The 21190-nt window shown below is 43.1% G+C and overlaps 1 protein-coding gene across 2 annotated transcripts in view; it reads right to left on the minus strand.

Annotated features, from left to right (window-relative positions):
- MIA3 (MIA SH3 domain ER export factor 3) overlaps positions 1–21184 on the minus strand; it is a 56354-nt gene extending 35170 nt beyond the window's left edge. For both annotated transcript variants that reach the window (XM_040263059.1, XM_040263058.1), the window contains exons 1-6: positions 21023–21184; positions 18037–18170; positions 13980–14066; positions 8824–11629; positions 7303–7464; positions 4794–4939 (exon numbers count right to left, since the gene is read on the minus strand). In XM_040263059.1, coding sequence (XP_040118993.1) covers positions 4794–4939; positions 7303–7464; positions 8824–11629; positions 13980–14066; positions 18037–18170; positions 21023–21155 — 3468 coding nt within the window. In that variant the 5' untranslated portion in view covers positions 21156–21184. The remainder of the gene's footprint in view (positions 1–4793; positions 4940–7302; positions 7465–8823; positions 11630–13979; positions 14067–18036; positions 18171–21022) is intronic.
- Positions 21185–21190: the final 6 nt, after the last annotated feature.

Raw genomic sequence — 21190 nt, forward strand, 5'->3', positions numbered from 1 at the left:
CAATAAACTTAAAGGTAGCAACAGGAAGTACTTAAATAGAAGCTAAGACATAAAAAGACTAAATAACAACAACAACAAAGAACAGAGCCTCAGTGACCTGTGGAACTACATAAAATGAGCTAACATAAATACAGTTAGAGTCCTAGAAAGAGAGGCAAGAGAAGGGTGAACACAAAAATTTTTGAAAAAAATGTGAAAACACAGAACTGCATAAGAAAGTGTTAATTTTACTAGATGTAAATTATGCATTATTCTGACTTTTTAAAAAAGGTGTTTATTCATAGATGACATGGTCATCTACACAGAGAATCCTATGAAATCTACACCCCCCCCTTAGAAATAATCAATAATTTAGTAAGACTATAAGTAAGGCTGTACAAAAAATTCAACTGTATTTCTAGATATCAGCAAAAAATTGCGAACAAAATGTAAAAAAATACCATTTAGAACATCAAGAACCATGAAATACCTGGCATACATAAACAAAATATACATGAAATTTGTACACTGAAAGGTACAAAGCCCTGTTGAAAGAAATTATAAAGATCTAAATGAATGCAGAGATGAACTTAGATCATCTTAATTAGAAGCCTTAATATTTGTTGATAACAGTTCTTCCCAAATTCATCTATGGATTCAGTAACAAGTTCAAACGCTCAGCATGCTTTTTTGTAGAAAGTGGTAAGTTGATTCTAAACTTTATATGGAAATGCAAAGGAAATGCAGTGACCAAAACAATTTCACAAAGGAACTACCTGATTGCAAAACCTACTATAAAGCTACAGTAATCAAAACAGTGTGGTATTGTCTTAGGATAGGATCAATAGAACAGAGTAGGGTCCAGAAAGAGACATATATATATATATGTGGTCAACTGATCTCAACTCAAGGTGCCAATGTAATTTAAAGGGGAAAGAAATGGTATGGGAGCAAATGGATATTCATTTGGCAGGGGTGGGAATGAAACATGATCTCTACCTCACAATATTCACAAAAATTTACTCAAAATGGAACAAAGTCTTTCTTAATCATGAAAGGGTATAATAATAAAACTTCTAGAAGAAAATATGAAAATATTCACATCATTGGAACTACCTATGATTCCTTAGGCAGGAGACAAAAGGCACTTAACATAAAAGTGAACATTAATAAAACGGTGCTCATCAAAGTTAAAAATTTGCTCTACAAAAGACAATGCTAAGAAATTGAAAGGCCAAGCCAGGGTTTGGAAGAAATTTGTAATATGTATCTGACAAATGAGTTGTATCTAAATTATATGAATATAAAGAACTCTTAGATTTTAATATTTAGGAAAAAAACCAAATGCCAGTTTGCTGCTGCTGCTGCTAAGTCTCTTCAGTCGTGTCCAACTCTGTGCAACCGCATAGACGGCAGCCCACCAGGCTCCCCCGTCCCTGGGATTCTCCAGGCAAGAACTCTGGAGTGGGTTGCCATTTCCTTCTTCAAAGCATGAAAGTGAAAAGTGAAAGTGAAGTCGCTCAGTCGTGTCCAACTCTTCGAGACCCCATGGACTGCAGCCTACCAGGCTCCTCCATCCATGGGATTTTCCAGGCAAGAGTACTGGAGTGGGGTGCCATTCCCTTCTCCAATGCCAGTTTAAAGAAGGACAAAAGATTTAAAAAGCTATTTCACACATAAGCCCATGAAAAAGTATGGCCACATGTAAAAGTGCTCAACATCATTAAGCATCAAGAAATATAATTAAAACCTCAAAGGCACGCCCATTAGAATGGCTACACTTTAAGGCTGATAATACCAGATGTTAGCAAATATGTGACCAAATGGAAGTTTTAGAAATTGTTAGTGGAAATATAAAATGGTACAGTCACTTTTGAGAGCAGTTAGGCAGTTTCCAAGATAAAGTAAACTTACCATGAGGCTGGGCAGTTTCACACCTAACTATAAATCCATTTATAACTATAATTCTACAACAGGAAAAGCTAATGTATAGCGAGAAAAAGTTTTGTCAATGGTTGCCTAGAACAGGTGGTTTGGGTAAGATACACTGAGAAGGTATGCAAAGGAACTTTTTCAAACAAAAGAAATGTTCCATATTTGGTTATGGTTGTTTTTACATAAGTCTTTACATTTGTTAAAATTCATTCCTAGAATGGGTACACTTTGTTATATGTAATTTATCTCTGATTAAAAGTTGATTTAAGACATGTATGAACCCCTTATAACTTTTGGACCTCAAGATCCTGTACTGAGTAAGAATAATTTTAAAAGGAAGGGAGGGGATTCTGAAATGTGTCCAAAAAAATGGGTGAAAAAAAAAAAAAAAAAAACAAAAAAATGGGTGATATTAAGGAATTACTATTAAGCTGAGTGATGGGCCATAATTTCATTTTACTATTCTCTCTTTACTATTACCATTTTGAAATTTTCCATGCTAAAACACTAAAGGAAAAAAAAATCAAGCATAACTTCAAATATTTAAATGATTACTATGTAAAAAAGGAATTAGATTCTAAGAGAAAAAAATCATATGGAGAAAAATTTGGAGTCAATATAAGAATAAACTAGCCAACAGAGCAATGTGTACTCTTATAAGATAGATGGCTCACACTAGGAATTGTTGATGCCCAGACCCCATAACTACTAGTCAGGGCTGGAGTAGAGGAAATTAGCACAGTTTGTGAAAAGTTCAATTAGCTGCTCTCTCAGATCTCCTCTAGCCTGGAGAGTCCATCAACTACTGATCTATGCATCTGACTTCTGGTGCAGTTTTCCCATTGGAGAAGGAAATGGCAACCCACTCCAGTGTTCTTGCCTGGAGAATCCCAGAGATGGGGGAGCCCGGTGGGCTGCCGTCTACGGGGTTGCACAGAGTCAGACACGACTGAAGTGACTTAGCAGCAGCAGCAGCAGCAGTTTTCCCAAACAAGTCAATATCCCATTATTTCCCAGCTCTACAAATAGTTATCTATATCACTTATCTTATACTTTACGACAGCTATTTCATGTTTCCCTTTTTTCCAATTTCCATATATATTTGATATATCCTTTTTTAACCCTTTCATAAATCGGAATCATGCTTTATACCTCTTAGACTCTTCTATTCCTAGCATAATACTCTGTACATATTGGGCCATCCAAATACTTTCTTGATGATAACCTTTTAAGTCACTGTTACTTTGTAATATGCACCCTTTTCTCTTGCCATTCATGTCTGTGTCTTCCCCCATTATCCCTCAAGCAAAAACAATATACTCTACCACATCTGTGTCCTCCAACCCAGGCCTACAACAGGCTCTGTGTATACCCACCAATAAAATGAACAAAGAACTCCTCCCACATCTGGAGGCTGTTAAGTTTTAGAAGTGATGATGATTCATGCTGATAACCAAATTCTAATTTTGAGATAGCCTTCATCACTGAAAATTTCCTTCAGAACTCTAACTGTACAGGGCATACACATTCACTGGGGTGGCTGCCACTACCACAAACATGGAGAAAACTGAAAAATGGTTTGGTTTTCCTCCAACTTTCCCATCCTGGTGGCCTTTCTCCTGAATTCCCTGCAGTATCCACAATTTTTATACTGCCCTCTCCGATCATCCAAATGAGAAGCAGGCAGGGGATGAGATCTTATAAAATGCCAGGCACTACACTATATACTTGATATTATTGGTTCATTTAATTCTTACAACTGGGGTAGGTATTATCTGCATTTTAAAGATGAAAAAGCTGAGGTTCAAACTTAAGTAGTCTGCCCAAGTTTCTAAATGACGGACCTGGGATTTGAAACCAGATTATCCTCACTCAAAGCCCATGCATATAACAAAACAAAAAATAACCCCTTTTCCTTAAAAAGTCTTGAAATAACAGAACCTGGAAGATAGATATTTTTGATGCAGAGTATACTTTATAGCTCCAAGGGCAACTTGGCCTCTGGATTCTGAAAGCTTGCTCATTCCCATAATTTACCAAGAATGTCCAAATCCAGAAAATACCACAAGGGGGCGCTAAGCCCCAAACAGCTTAGATAACATTCAATGGACAGACTAAATGTCTCATATGGATCAGAATTCCTCAGACAGATAAATTTGAATAAATAATTCTGCCATAAGTGACTCTTTCTAAGAACAAATATGACTATACTTATTTCCTGCTTAAAACCTTCAAAGGATCTCTATCTCTAACACAACCTACCATGACATACAACCTCCTGTACCTGAGCCCATCTCCCTCCACAAGACCACGCACACCCCTCAAACTCTATACTTGGACAATGCCAAGTAGCCTTTTCTTCATGTCCCATTTCTTCAAACATGCTACTTCTGTGTGACTGTGCAATCCACCCATCCACCTCCCCAGCCCTATTCAACAACAAATTACACATCAAACTACACGGATCCTATAACTCGGCTCAGAAGATGTCTCAGCTAACTTCTGACCTCCTCTGCCCGTCCTCCCACCTCAGTGAATCAATTTAACATACTCTCACACCATCAGGTAAATACATCTCTTCTTTCCCATATCATATTGTGTTTCAAGTGAATTTCATTCTCTCCCTGTTAGACCAAAAGATCCCTGAGGGCAGAAGAGGTGTGCAGATACCCAGCACTGGCTGCCAACGTATCTCCAAGTGCTGAGCTGAACTAAGAACCCACCACCATCACACACTGTGGCTTATTTCAGAGGCTGCCTTCAAAGGCATAGGAGTAATTTTCATAAAGACATTTTAAATTCTTCATCTCATGCTTAAAATCAACTTGAAAATGGTAATAATTAACATTCTATTTGAAGAAATTACATGTCAAACTTACCATCTTAGTTAAATGAAACACGAGTGAGTATATGAAAACAACTGCATTTTCCAGAGGCGTGACACTTGCTGGTTCTTCAGTATTTGTTGCCAGCTGCTTTGGGGCATCACCAGCATCGACAGGAGTGCCTTCTGGTGTAATTATCCCTAAAGTTGAAGGAGAAAGCAAATATTTTATTTAAGTTTCAGAATAAGTTTTGTTTCTCTTCATTTTAAATATTTATCAAGTGCCCATTGAATATTAGTCTTTGCCTGGATATGTGTTTCTCATGAAGATGATTATATATTTTTAAAAAAATGTCAGAACCCCGATTAGAGCCATCACATCCTCAGTTAGAAAATGAACACTATCTCTGATCCAATCTACCTGCCAGCAATCCCTCCATCACATCCCTGGCAATGCAACCGCTGTCTGAATAATACAGACTCACGAGGATTGAGGAACACAGAATTTTATGCTTTTCCCATAGACACACTATCACATTTAACAAACATTTATTAAGTGCTGGTGACGCAAACAATGAGAAAGAGAAGACTTGTCAGTTTGCAAACTTGTACCCATGCTCAGCACAGAATCTGGCATCCCAGCAGGCACTGAATGCATGAATGACGGCTACACAAGGGAGAATGGCAAACACCAAGAGACAAAAGGGAACTGCTTACAGGTAGGGGCCTGCTGTAGCTCTGTGAAAGAGGTCAAATTCTACCTCTACCTGGAAGGATCTCTGCATGAGGTGGTGGTAGGGAAGGAATTTCAAGAGTTTTGGGGGCCTGAGGTGTTTCTTATAAACAGCTAGGAGTCCAAGAAGTAACTAATGAGAAGCAGGATTAGTTGCCACGCAAATGTCTTCCAACCCTAAGACTCCACTGCTACTGACCTATGAATCTGACCACTGGTGAAGTTTTCCCAAGCAGATCAGCACCTCATCTGAGATGCATGAAGCGAGATTTGGGAAGATCACCTTCTAAAGAAGGGGATGGCAACCCACTCCAGTATTCTGGCCTGGAGACTCCCAGAGACAGAGGAGCCTGATGGGCTGCAGTCCCTGGGGTCGCAGAGAATCGGACACAACTGAGCGACCAGCACTTTCACTTTCACAGTTCAGCCTTTAAAGGAAGCTGTGTCACTCTGCGGTGCAACTTAAAGGATGAGGCAAGACATCTGCTTTTAATCCTGCAAGCAAAATCTTTCCTAACCCTGAACATTTTTGAACAAGAGGGTATCAAGCTTATCGGTATGTGACTTATTCTCAACAAGGAGAACACTTTTGAGTTACAGGAGTTTGCAAGTAGAGAGTATTGTATATGAATGCAATATCCTCTGGAACACAAGAGACCCCTGATATGCCATTTCTTCTCAAATTAGCTGAATTCCTCTTCTTGCTGTGACCTCTCCTATACTGTGAAGGGCTGAAGTGGTCAGGGAGGCAGCCCAGGGCCGCCAGGCCTGTGGTATCATAGGGTAAGACTCTACCTATGGTTAGAGACCACAACCTCTAAAAACACAAAACGGTAATGATGTATCACAATACTGGATAGACAAAATAACACAAAACGGCTGTTCTGATTTATCAGTAAAATGAATGAGCTACACAAAAATTAGAACGCTACTGATACTAATACTGGGGTTGCATTTTTAAAAACCTTGTTTTGGGTGGGAGATGGGAGGGAGGGGACATATGTATACCTATGGCTGATTCATATTGATGTATGGCAGAAACCAACACAACAGTGTAATTATCCTCCAAAAAAAATGAATAAAAAAAAACAACTTTCTTTTGAAAACAACTTTCTCAATCCAAATGAAATCTGCCACTGTCCCACTGGATGTTTACGGTGATTAAGTGCTCGGTGATTAAGCACTGATACTATTCCCAAGGTTCTGCCTCCACTGGACTGTTACATCCGGCAAGGTACTGCACTGTTTCCTCTAATCTTATAGTATAAGGATATCTAGATGTAAATATCCCCTTCACAGTTTTAGAAGAAGTTTTACCATGACTAGGTAGCATATTAACAAAAGACCTGAGCTACAATGTACTCTATTGGGAGTGGGGTGGAGGAGAGAACGGAGGGAAACAGAATTTGAGACACACAGCAGTAGTTCTCAAACTTTAACTTCCAACAGGTCAGAATTCCCTGGAGGGATTGTTAAACAAGATCGCTGGTCTCCACGCCCAGAGTTCCCCCGCTGTTGGTCTGGCTGAAAACTGCTGTTTTTGAGCATAAGACTTTTTAAGAATAGTATTTTAGATTTCCATTACTTGCATAAGCTAATGCCCGCCAAGCACTGGCTGGTAGATTTTATAGTCTCCGACCTGCTTGCTATTCCTGATCTCCGTCTGTCTTGACTCCTGCTTTTCTCTGCTAGTTCCAGGATTTCTTACTTTTTAAATGCATTTATGCCTGTGTTATGGTCCCCTCCATTTCCTACTTTTATCAACAAATTTCCTAGGAGGTCTTCTCTAGGACAGGCTTCTACTTTGTAAAGAAAAATTAGCAAGTGTTACCTGGGTCTCCATCTTCCTCTGTTTGCGGCTTCTGGGTGACTCCTGAGGTACCCATGTCCCTGGTCATGGGTTGAGCCAAATGGCCGGGCTCCTTGGGAATCTGCATCAGAGGAACTTCCGCGTGCTCCTGTGGGAAGTTCTCTTCCAGTGGTGGCTGTGGGTCTACAGGAGAGAAGAACATATTGGGCTGGCAAAGCTCAATGACAAGTCCCCTCCATGGGCCCCCATCCTGCCCTCCATGCGCCGGCACCCCACAGGGCAAAACTGGGCAAGGAAAGAAGAGTTTCGGTTGCTTTTCTCTCACATCACGGATATCTAATCTACACGATAAAATTTATGGAGAAACCCTGATCCCAAAGCATTTCATAAATATCTTTCCCGTAGGGACTTCCATGAACCTAACTTCCCTTGGCAAACCAACATATGCATCCACACAGAAAAATGTGGAAAAGGGAATTCTAGTCAAGAGCAGAAATAGGAAACATCTACTCCACAACGAAGTAACAGGATCTCTTCCACACAGAAGCAGGCTTGCTTCACAGAGCTGGCACAGGGAAGGGCGTGACATGCAAAGGCAGCTCGCTGAGGTGCCTTTCAGATCTCTTCAAAGTACACCTAAGAGTCTGTATACCTTCCACCTCAAGCACGGGGACAGAGGAAAGAGCATGGAGCTAGGAATCAACTCTTCTAGGGTGCTGCCTCGGGGTCGGTCCAGTCGCTCTTTACGGAATGGCTTCTACATCAAGTGCTGTGTTAGGAGGCTCCACATCCTGGTTCCGTTCCTTGGTTGGAATGGAATCTGAATGCAAGAACTCAAGGGCTTGGTAGAATTTAACTGACCAAAGTGCCTGCCTTAACAGGGCAGGGAAGAACATGGCATCCACTGAAGATGAAAGCTGGGCAGGGGGATGACTACACTGGAAATGCAGTAAAGACTCTGCATTTCCGCTGCAGGGGGCTTGGGTTCGATCCCTGGTCAGGGAACTAAGATCTTGCACGTCGCTCAGTGTGGCCAAAAAACAAACCAACCAACCAAAGAAAAACTTTCTTTAAAAAAAAAAAAAAAGGAAGAAGAAGAATGTTAGAGGGCATGAACTCAGGCAAGGCATCGAGTTAAAAGTTAATGCCAGCCCATCCCTGGACAGACAGCAGTTATTTCATGATGAAGAAAATGTGTTCAAAAAGGGCTTTCATGAAATTGGTAATCTGTCCCCAGGTCTACTTTGTACACCACTTTCTTGCTCGAGTCTTTTTCTTTTTATAAAGTTTCCTGCAGAGGATGCTACCGGTCTCAACTGTCTAAGTGAAAACTGGATCAAGAAATATTTATCTATACTCCAGCCTCCAAGAGAGAAGGTGGGCAGGGCCGTGTGGACATCCCTGTATTGCCCCTCACCTCTGGGCACATTGGGACCGGTGGAGAGAGCTTCAAAGGTCAGGCACAAGGCACTTCAGCAGCCCCCGGGCCCCCACGCCTATTTCTCAAGCCCAGCCCTGCAAGGCCATAGGTGGGTACCTCACCTTCCGCTGGTCCGTCCCAGCCTCCCTCTACAGGCTGTGCTGCTGCCGGGGGAGCAGTCTCCTCCACCGTGGAGTGTTTGTACCTGACGAAATAGATCAGGTCTTGAACATCATCGAGCACTGCAGCCTCCTCAAAGATGCTACTATCCTTCGCTTCCAGGTCTCTGTTTTCCGTCGCACGAGCATCGAGCGTGTTCTCTGCCTCTGTCAGAATGTGTGACTCCCAAGCACGAAAGACCTTATCGAGGACTTTCTCCACGTTATAGGGCAGGCTCTCGCGCTGCGCTGACTTCAGCTTGGATGACATGTCCTGGAACATGGATTCCAGCTTGTGGATGTCAAAGTACTTCTGGAATCGCTGCAGAGACTGCTGATCTTTAAAGAAGCTGCTGATTATGGGCAAGTCCTCCGAATGGACTCTCTCCTCAGGCTGCACGGGGGCATGTGGAGCCCAGGGGAACGGGTCATCGTCATGGTCCTCGGGAGCAGACCCCTGGCTTCCCAGGCCCACGAATTTCTCTGCATCCTTGTTGTCCTCTTTCAAGGGTTCTACCCCAGGCTTCTCCGTGAGCCCTGAGGTCTTTGGGTGGCCCTCAAGGTTGTCTTCTTTAAGATAATCAGGATCTTTCTTCTGAGACGCTTTCCCTAGCTCTGGAGTCTGATTTTCTTTCTTGCCAGGAAAGTCACTTCCTTCAGAGGGTTTCTGTACCTTCTGATGCACAGGCGAGCTTCCTTCTTTTTCCACCACCGGGCCACCTGGGTCCCTGCCCAGACTGTCTACCCCTTTACCTGCAGTCTCATTTGTTCTTTCATTTTCCAACATATGACTAGTTTCTTCTTTGTTTTTTTCAGTTTCTGGATCAGTCTTAATGGCACCTGAAACAGGTTTTTCAGGGTTTTGCAGGTCAACATCTAACCTCTTATCCTGAATCTCAGGGCTTTTTTCTTTAGACTGCTTTGCACTTATAGCATTTTCATCCTCCAGGAGTTCCTCAGGGCTGTAATCTTCATCTTCTGGGTTTGGTTCTTTTCGGTGGAAGCCTCGTCCTTCTGTGCTATCGGTTTGGCCTGTTTTTCCTACTTCCTGCCCTTCATCCGAGGCATCCTTGGTGACCCTGGTGACCTCTTCCTCAGAGAGCTTTCTCTTCTCGCTCACTTGCTTATTAACTGTGGCAGCCACACCTCCTTGTTGCCAGGAAAGATTTCTTTCCAGAACGGTACCCTCTCCTTCCAGGTCTCCTGGCAAGCCCATGTCATCTGGAGAGGAGAACCTCGTCTGATTTTGAAGTTTAAGGAGCCGATCCTTTATAAGTTCTGCGCTCGGATGCTCCCCTGAAAGCACGTGTGGTTTAGGTCCACTTATTGAACTGTCTACTTCCCCTGCGCTGTCTTTGGAAGCATTACGCTGATGATCACCCAAGGGCGCTGCCACCCCCACAGATTCCTGTTCCGTCTTTCCTTCATCCCCTTGATTCCCCTCCGCTTTTGCTTGCGGGACTGAGTCACTCTCTGAGGCACCTTCCAAACTCCGCCCTGAGGGCTTTTCTTCGTGAAGCATTTCTTTTGAGATGTGAACGGCTGCTCCTTTCAGGTCATTCTCTTGGTTAGCAAAGGCTGATTTTAATGTTTCTGTACTTTTTTCAGCAGCTGGTGGAGAGCTGAGGTGGCCACTCTGAGAAGAACCGTGCACAGTCTGGTGGTCTTGCGTCTCGTCCTCTAGCCCTACCTCGTGCTGCACCCAGTCCCTCTTGGGTTCCTCAACTTTCCGCCCCTTGCCTTTCATGTGAAGTCCTGCGCCCACTTCTGGGTCGCTGTCACTGTCTGCTTTGCGGACTTCTACATTCACAAGGCTGTCTGCTGCCTTTCCAGGGTCAATATGATCTTCTGGTCGTGGTTTCCCCAATCTGCTATCCACGACTAATGGGTCACCCTCTTCCTTTGAATCGGAACTCTCTAAATCTGTATCTGCGTTTTCTTCCCCTTCCATAACATCAGAGAAGATAGGATCTTCCCGGGGTTTTGGTATCTTTTCATCACCCTTTTTGATGCCTGGGGGCTGAGTTTCCTCAACTTTATCCTCTTCCTTTGAATTCTGCTCTTTCTCTGTTGGGTGTTTCTCAATTCCGGAGTGCCCTGGAGTTTTCGTATCTTCTCCATCTGTAAAGGTCAGTAACGGCAGCTCATCGAAGTCTTCTTTATTCTCCTCTTCTTCCTTTCCCACTGTGTAATACTCAGGATCCAAATCCTCAACAAAATCGTCCTCTAATGAAGTAACAAGTCTGGTCGTCTCATCATCAGATACAAGTGCATCGGCAGTTGAGCCAAATTTGGTTTTCAAGTCCAGAGTCATTTCTGTTTTCAAAAGTTTATAAGCATCGATCTTCTCCTGCTCGCGCGAGACCTGAGAACTATTGCTGGTTTTGTTGTTTTCACTTTCTGGCACTTTTAACTTATCTTGCAGGATTTCTCCAAAAGTTTCAAATGAAGTTCGCTCTCCCTGAGCATGACCTGTTTGACTGTTTACCTGGGGGTGGCTCTTCTGAGCCTCAGATCTTTCCCTGAGTTCGGCAGTGTTTTCTGAGAATAGATTTTCACTTTCCTCTGAGTTGGGTTCTCCTGGCTCAGGTTCAGCGTCACTTTCATTAGATGCTTCAGGAGGTTCTTCCACAGGCTGAGCAGTTTTTTCTTTAAGTTCTTCAGAATCTTCAGTGGCAGAATCGTACAATTCCAAAAACCCTAAAAGTTCTTCGACATTATAATTATCAAAATCATCTCTTCCCCCATCAAAACAAACGAAATCTGTCTCCTGCAAGGCAAAGAAAAACATTAGTGTGTCACTAACCGAGTGTCACAAGAACAAGTGCTTGCCCATGCTGATGACAGAGATGATTGCAAATTCATGTTTGGCCCTGGAGGGGCTTTGGTGCCAACCCTGGGGAGTCAGGAGATAGAAGGAGAGACCCCATCTTTCCCTTGGCTTCGTATTTCCATGAGGAAGAGCTCCTACCCGAGTGATGTTCCTGGCTTCCCTTCATTCTCTTTTTCCCTGAGGAGGAATGACTCATGTGGCTGGTGGGTTTGTCCTGCACCACCCCTGTTCTCTGCTTGGGCCTGGCTGGAGGGAACACACACACTCTCTCTTCCGTGCTATCAGTTTTATAAGGGACAGTCCACTAGGAGAGCCCTCTAGTTGGCTAGCTCTGCATGTGGCTGGGTAAGTGTATCTCATTCTAGACTGCCATGTTCAAAAGCCCATTAGTTTCTACACACTTGAGCTGTGTTCTCCAGAAAGTTTTATCAGTAAAAGATGGTGACATCCTGGTCTCCATCTACCTGCCTGCTGGGTTTCTCAGTTTGTTCTGCGTTCAAATAGGGAAAAGTAGGGCATCATTTATTGGTCTTCCCCACTTCCAGCATTTATACCTCATGCTCTGGGAATTTACCCCATAATAGTTTGTCCAGAAGAAACTGGAAGACCACCCAGCATCTCCATCATCCTCCCTTCTAGGCTGTACTTTCCTGCTTACCTAGCTGGAAACAGGCAGTACCACCTTGCTGACAGACTCTCGGTCTACAACAGATTCCTGACTTATACTTTCCTTGAACTGGGAAAGTTAAATCAGCTTAAGAAGCATCTTACTGAAATACAAGTGCAGGGGAAGTAAAAATATTGAGAGACAAAGAATGGTGTCAAGGGGCTCCCACTTAACCATCACAAGTACGGCCTGAAGACAAGATTCAGTGAGGGATACACTCTACTCTAAATCAGGGTTCTAATTAGGTGTCAAAGAGATCTGCTTTCAGACTACCCATAAACCTAATACTTTTTTTTAACCTCTGCTAGTAAACAAATTGACATAAAAGGGGTCATTAAACAGACGGAAAGGTTTAAAAACCAACAAAGATAATTTCCTTCCCCTAACTAAACTCTCACAGTCCTGGGAGAGACTGGACAAGTATGGCAGGAATGAATGATTCCTCTGCTCACCACGTGCCTTTCTAAGCCATTTCTTCACGTTGAGGGAAGCATGGAGTGAGAGGTGTAACAAGAAGGCGGAATCCCCAACAAATGAGGTCTCTATGACCCACGAGCTGCTGTCTAGCGTGTATTTCCCTCCCAGCAGTATCCTCATTAGGAGCAAGGACTAACAGGCAGTCAGGCTGATTTCATGACCCTTGGGAAGACAAAAAGTTTCAAGAATAGCAATGGCTCTGTGACTTCATCTATTCAGCAGAGCTCAGCTGATACATGCCCCAGGCCAGCAGGCTGCACGCTCTCACAGCGACTCCAAAGAGTTGCTAGATTTCTGTTTGAAGGTGGGTTTCAATTCTAATTAATTTTAAAACTCCAGAAAATAATCAGCTGGAGTGAGGATCCTAAAACACAAAATCCTGTCACCACAAAGCTACTTAAGTTAGTGCACCTGGATGAATGCTTCCTAGACTGTGCAGTCAGGACCTTGCAGATTCGAGGCTGCACCTTGTGTGAAACACTCAGGTTCCCTTTTCCAGAATCTATCCCATAACTCTAATCCCTTAAATCATTAAAGGGTCCAAAAGAAAACCTTACGGCCTAATATATAATTTAGGGTTTGATTAATTTAACCTGATCTCTATATACTCAAAATGTCTAAAGGCTATTCAATGAGTATTGAGACAACTTCTCATCTTGCTTGAAGTAAAAAAAAAAAATTACTTCAGGTAATTTGAAGTAAAAAAAAAAGTAAAAAGTTATTTACTTCCTAAATTTAATAACTAAATACAAAGATATTGAATTCTTCATTTTTTTCTCATATCAAGCAGCAAATAAAAATCCTGAATAAGCATACACAGCCTTGTACAAGAACACCTGCTTCAACGTAGAACTATCAGATTCTGATACAAAGTCTCCCATAAATTCTTTTCAAATTTCTCTTTTCTTTAAAGGCAGTCTGCTAAATTAAAATCTGATACATAGATGTTAACGTGTTTTTCCTTTTTTGATCAAAACACATTCAAAATTAGTTAATTAAGTGTAACCCTAACCCCAGCACTAATTTTTTATGATTGTATATGTTTTAATCAAAACACATTCAAAATTAGTTAATTAGGTGTAATTGCTGAATTTATAAGTCAATTTATAACTGAGAACAACAACAACAGAATCCACAACTTACATCTGTTGGAACTTGCAGCTCTTCTTGAGTATATTCATGGACTACTTGGATTAAATCCTTTGGAAAATATCCAAAAGTACGCCCAACCTACATTAAAAAACAGCAGAAGAAATGAGTATCAATCAAAATTCTGTATAAGAAACATAAATGAGAGACTTCTCAGTAGTGAGAGGAAACATACAGATAGGTAGATATAACCACAAGAGATAGATAGTTGCTATTATGAGGTTATTATTCCAATATAAATTAAGTACAGAATGTTGTAAGGACAACTTTTCTAAAACCATTGAAATTTTCTTTCAATATTCAGCCTAATTCTAAACACAGAGCACATACAGTGAGATTTCTGAAATAGCTAGAAGATCTGTACAAGAGAAAGTGTATATTATGCAATTAAAACTATGTAAATAAAAGTTGGCTAGAAACAATTCCAAATACCCTCTAACAAGAATTTATCTGCACATTTCATAGCATCACTCATAAACCAGGTCTTAGACATATTAATAAGCAAAAAAAAAAAAAACATTTCTGAAATGCACGACCAATACAACAAAAGGCAAATATTGACTGGTACCATGGGCTGCACTAGCTTTTTCCAAACTAGATTTTCAAGTTTTGTGGGAGAAAATAAAATTCATACTAATCTACACTGCAAGCTTAGTTTCATGCAAGTAAAGACAGAAGATAATCCCATTTATCTACAGCACTAACAGCTTTCCCAACAAGAATACTGGAGTGGGTTGCCGTTTCCTTCTTCCCGACCCAGGGATTGAACCACCCAGGTCTCTTGCATTACAGATGGTCTCTTGACTGCGCCACCAAGGAGAACTAAAAGATATTATCATCAATATATTGTGTGTCCTCTTGAGAAACACACAGTGTCTTTTACCAACTATAGTCCGAAAGGGAGTAGCAGATCTCTTCCCAAGCAATAAAGGAGGAGGCTAACATGCAGATCAAATGCACAGAAAGAAAAAAAAGAGGGTATCTTATCACTAACTCCTAAAATACCCGCATTATGAGAGCTTTTGTTATATCTGGCAACTCTATGAAAGCCAGTTTTACTAGAACACTGTCTTGAAGATTAGATAAGACAGTGCAATTTTAAATTGCTACGCTGGCAGTTAAAGTATAAAATTCTAAAAAACCAAAAGAAAAAGCTGCAGAATGAAAACTAAGAAATAGAAACAAGAACCATCTTAAAAGCTCAGGAGACAGAGTTTTCAATCATGAAATGAGAGTGGTGAGGGAAAATACACTTTTTTCCTTCTCAAGAAAAGTTTATTAAGAGAATCTAGAAAAGGGAAAGAAATCAGAGCTATGTGGAGAAAGGAAATACATTTATCTTGGTGTGATCTTTGTCAACTGAGACCACAGGTCGTAAAAAACTCCATATATTTTTACATCAAGTAGGTCCTGTTTCTTAGGATCTGACAAAAAGACACAGAATCATAGGCCCTCATGATTGAAGATAACTTTTATATCTAATCTTCCGTTATCTCATCTCTGTTGATTTGATTTGGGAAAAGAATATTGTTTCAAGAGAACAAATTGTGTGTAAGCTACCCCTGGGAACAATGGAAACAAGTGCTGCTCCCTGAAAGGAAATATTCACAAGGAAAATGGGTAAGACACAGGCCCCATTATAGAGTTTCTGACTTTACTAGAGCTAGGACAGTACACATTAACCGCGATACAAGGCAATAAAAGGAGTGCCACACGAGTAGTGCAAACAAAGCGCCACCTCAACGATTATTATTCAGCAAAGATCCCTTCTGGCTGAGAGCTGAGGGCAGGGTTTCCCTGCAAAGCCAGGGTCAGAGTCAGGCACCAGAAAGATCGGCAGGCTCTCTAGAAGTGAAAAGTCAAGTTCACTTACCCAGATGCTCCAACTTCACCACTTTATCAAAAATGGTATGGACTTGAAAAAACATGTTCCAAGAGTAAAGACTATCAAGAAATCTCATGCAATAGACTTTAAAGGAACAAAACAGATTCTCTTCTGAATATGGTGATTCAACTGGTGTGTGTGTGTGTATGTTAGTCACTCAGTTGTGTACGACTCTTTGTGACTCTATGGATTGTAGCCCGCCAGGCTCCTCTGTCCATGGAATTCTCCAGGCAAGAACACTGGAGTGGGTAGCCTTTCCCTTCTCCAGGGGATCTTCCCGACTCAGGGATCAAACCCAGGTCTCCTGCACCGCAGGCAGATTCTTCAGCATCTGAGCCATTCAACTGGGATTCTGCCTAAATAGAAAGGTTGTACCTGACCAGTTGGTCTTACTGGACTCCTCTGTAGGAATCTGGACCACCAGCAAAATAAATCTGTTTTTCCCGATAGGAGATTCTTAAGCTTTCTTTTCTGTTGTTTGAATTACAGAGAATGAAAATGTTCACTTTGGGGACTGAGTGTTTCTCTAAGTTTGGACAATCCTTAGGGTATTCAGGACTCTTACTACTTTCAATAAATAATCAGGCAACACATCACATAGAAAGGAAAGGACAATAGCTCATAAGCCTCCCAATCAGGTCACTTCTAGTGAATCACCTCATTAAAAACATCAAAGCATGACAAAGTCATTGATTTCCATGTCCGCCATCCCCACACCCACAGAGCTGGCTGGGAATAGACCTGCTGGGAAGAACTTGTGGGAGCAAGTGTCCAAAGAGCAGGAAAAGGATGCCCCGGCAGTTGCAAGCAAAACAAGCAAACAAACAGGAAAGCACACGGCAAAAATGACATTTTGCTTTTTTAACAGAAACAGCACACATGATTAGGTATGTTAACAGTTTAGAAAAAAATTCTTTTAAAAAATCAACTCTTAACAGGAATGCCTGAAATGCTGCTGCTGCTGCTAAGTCACTTCAGTCATGTCCGACTCTGTGCGACCGCAGAGATGGCAGCCCACCAGGCTCCCCCGTCCCTGGGATTCTCCAGGTAAGAACACTGGAATGGGTTGCCATTTCCTTCTCCAATGAGTGAAAGTGAAGTCGCTCAGTTGTGTCTGACTCCCAGCGACCCCATGGACTGCAGCCCACCAGGCTCCTCTATCCATGGGATTTTCCAGGCAAGAGAACTACCTTGCCCATATTTTACAAGATTAAGTCTAATGCTCACCAATCTTTCCTTTTTGAAACAATGAAGTTAAGAAGTTTCAAAGTGAAGTGAAGTTTCAGGTTTCACTATCGGTAACTACCAGTTTGTTTTCTGCATCTGTGAGACTGCTTCTGTTTTATTATATTCATTTGTCTTACTTTTTAGCTTCCACTTATAAGTGATAATGTACAGTATTTGTCTTTGCCCTAATCCTGGTGGCTCAGAGGGTAAAGAGTCTGCCTGCAGTGCGGGAGACCCGGGTTCAATCCCTGCGTCGGGAAGATCCCCTGGAGAAGGAAATGGCAACCCACTCCAGTACTCTTGCCTGGAAAATTCCATGGACAGAGGAGCCTGGTAGGATATAGTCCATGGGGTCGAGAAGAGTTGGAAACGACTGAGCGACTTCACTTTCACTTTATTTCACTAACACGACACCCTCCAATCCACCCATGTTGCAAATAGCAAGACGGCAGTCTTTTTATGAATGAATAATACTCTATTGTGACTCAATGGACATGAGTTTGAGTAAACTCTGGGAGTTGGCAATGGATAGGGAGGCCTGGCGAACTGCAGTCCATGAGTTGCAAAGAGTCGGACACGACTGAGCGACTGAACCTAACTGAACTGAACTGAATACTGTGTGTGTGTGTGTGTATATATATATATATACACCACGTCCTTATTTGCTACACCACATCCTTATTTGCTACGTATGGAGCACTCGTGGCTGGTAAGGCCTGACTCTGAGAAGCAGCACCTGGAAGCAGTTCACTTCTGTTGGAGACACTCTTCTGCGCCAGGCCTGATGCCAGCAGGGGACACAGAATGAGCCCATTTTTCCACAGTCAAGCAGAGGGGACAAGTTAACTCCATCCAAGACCCCAAGAAACTGTAGGTACTTAAACCTACAGCTAAACAAGTCAATAAAAAGGCAGAAAATTACGTCAAATTTTTACTTACACTTCCAGCCCAAACTTCAGGCGATCCCCCTGCCAGTTTATAGTAGACATATACAGAGTCTCCTTTTTTAAAATTCACAAAACGACAATCCGGGCCTGTAAAATCTTCTAGAGCCTCACCCCGGTACATTAGCACTGTATAGAAAGAGGCGGGAAGAAAAGCGGGTATCAGGATTCAACTTTCAAATATTGATTTATCAGGAAACATAACAATCCACTGTAAACAACAATCAAGCTTCTCCAGTACTCTCTGAAACCAATCAGCCTCAACTCAGATGCTCAGAGCATCTATAGAGCTGTATCGTTATAAATCAGGACATCCCCCTGCAAGTAGGCAGGAAAGAGGTAAACTTGCCCTGTTTTTCTCTATGGATAATGCAAACAAAAAGCAATGCGTCCACTGCCACACAGGGCTGGTCTCGAGTGAAACTCTTGGTTCCCTCTCTAACCATCCAGCTTTCACTCTTTGCTGTTCCATAATTATGAAAAGCTTCATTTTGCAGTTGGGTAAATTCAAGCACAGATGTGACTAGTGTAAGCATGACTACATGCAGTGGTAATAGGTAACTGGGGAGAGCACCCAAGAACCCCCAAGAGGTCAATTAACTTGAACTAACCACTAAAAGGCCCTATCTTTAAATGGTTATAACTGCTACTGTGCAACAGTAAACACCTTCCACTTCACTTGCAGTCAAGTTGCTCTGTCAGTATCTGGATAAGTTAATGGGAAAGGATATCATACCCAATTATGGATCCAATCACATAAGATAATATCTTCTGAAAGCATATAATGTTGAATACATCCAACATTAAGGAGGTTTATTTATTTCTATAAACAAAATCAAAAGTGGGCAAACAGGCTTTGTTTCTATAAGCAAAATCGTAGGTGGCAGGGACAAGCAAAACCATGAGAACTATCCAGTAGTCACCTTCAATCTTAACATGCAGGACTTAAACTATATTCGATCTAGAAATTGATAGAAGCAGTATTTTTCTTTTTGTTGGCCAAATACACAGCTTCTCGTCAAATGAAATAACAAATGCAATTAAATAGCAGAGAAAGGGAAGGATGAAACGGAAATAACAGTTGTTCTAAAAGCCAACTGGCAATAAGTACCTTAAGATGTATCTTTACATACATATTTGAAGGACAAACACAGATTTAAAGGGGGTTATTTGGACTTTGAAGCTGATTATTTTAATACATGTCAGCATTCTAATTCAGATATAATTAGGTGAGAGGCAAAGTTGAAGGTGATGGACAGTTTTTAAATTGATAGACTGGGGATCCTATTCGAATTGGAAATAGGAAGATCACTGCAGAGGTATAATAAAAAATCAGATGACAACATAATGCACCCTGTGGGGCAGCGATCTGAAAAGCACACAAGGACAGCTAACATGGATACACCTTACTAAACAAACACTTTATGCACAACAGCACGGGACCCAGACCTGCTCTAGCTGCTGGCTATCGCCTTTGGCTACACTTGTTGGACACACGCCATTTCTCCAGTTATGTGACACCCATGGGCCTTTCTAATACCATGTCTCCATATTGAGGAAGCATTAGGGATGTTATAATTTTCCAGATGACTGGTTTTGAGGTACCCAGGCAGGACAGTGTTTGAAAGCAAAGCATAGCCAACACTGGCCATATCCAACACTGCTTGCTAATAACCTGGACTTACTCTGAGAAAACTGCAGGAAAATTTGACGGAAGTTGCTCCACTTTTGTAGCGTTTATTTACATCAGTCTTAGGGTTACCTCTAGGAATGGCTTAAACAGATCCAAGACTGCCTCCTTTCTTTCCCCTCAAGATGTGGCAGTGCTACAGTTCTTCCGATTGTGAAATTTGTTTTTGAATAACACTGATTTCAATCTAAATAGCTAAACTGTAGGCTTTGGCCTCAGAAGGAATGTTTTTCTATATGCACTGATTACAACCCATGAACAACCTTGTGTGAAATGGTTGTCAGTAAGTTACAAGGTTATTTGAGACCACAACGATGATAGGGGCCCAAGGCAAACACACAGGAAGAGAGCCCAACAATGTAACTGATCAAGGCTCAAGCTGGCTTGGATTTATAAAACCCCTGGGGTATTTATTATTTTCACTTTAACAATCTTCATCTGAGTCTGGGGATCTCTGCCCTTCTCACTACCTCCAGCCCACCCCGAATTCGCGGTTAGGGAACAATTCCGCTTCCTGCGCATTAGAAACGCCTGGTACCAGGTGGCCGACGCAGAGTCTCGGCCTCTTTCGAGAGACAGATTTTGGCCTTCCCGATGCCCTTCCTTCCGGGCTATTTGCGGGAGCCTTCCAAGCACAGAAATGATAGGATTGAGGTAGAGCCGGGGAGGAGACCTTGGAACACACCGCATGCCTGGACTCCGGGCTCGTCCCAAACCTCAACTCCAATCCCTGTTGAAAAGGCGGTCCGAGCCCCGAATGTGACTGAAGCAGAGGGGCGAAGGGGCTGCGCCAGGGAGGTTTTTCCCAGCCCTAGCAACCTGCGGCAGGGAAGCCGCCCACCGAGTCCTGGCGCATCCGCCCCCGGACTGCACCCAGCGAGGACCCGGCGACGGGAGCAGGAAAGCGCTCGCAGGCAGCGCGCGGAACCCGGGGCGCGCGGCGCGCAACCTCATCTCCCCTAGGAGCCGGGGCGAGCCGGGGAAGGGGACGTTGCGAGCGGCCCGCGCCCCGGGGGCCACCTCCGAACCCCTCACACCATCCCCCGCCTCCGTCCGCGAAGGGAAAATGAAAGGCTGGCAACAAGTGGGAGGCAGAGACCCCCCACCGCCGAGGCCGGTTGGCCCGGGCGCTGGGAGAGCCGGAGGGGACCGACGCAGGGACCCGGAGGTCGCCCTCCCCCGCCCCCGGCGCTCCGCCCTCCCGGCCTGCGCCCCCCGGGTCGGCTTGCGGGGCGGCCGAGCTCCCGCCCCCGCGATGCCCCGGCGCCGCCGCCGCCCTCCCGGCACTCACTGCTGCATTCTTCGTCCGCGCAGAGTTTGAGCTGCGAGAAGCGCCGGCCGGGGTCCTGCTCCGGCTGGCCGGGCACCCGCCAAGGCGGCCCGAGCAGGAGCAGCCAGAAGAGCAGCCCCGGCGCCGCAGCCATGTTGTGGTCACCTCGCGGAGCCGGTGACGCGGAGG

Source organism: Oryx dammah, unplaced genomic scaffold (genome assembly GCF_014754425.2).
Source record: "Oryx dammah isolate SB20612 unplaced genomic scaffold, SCBI_Odam_1.1 HiC_scaffold_21, whole genome shotgun sequence".
NCBI lineage: Eukaryota > Metazoa > Chordata > Mammalia > Artiodactyla > Bovidae > Oryx > Oryx dammah.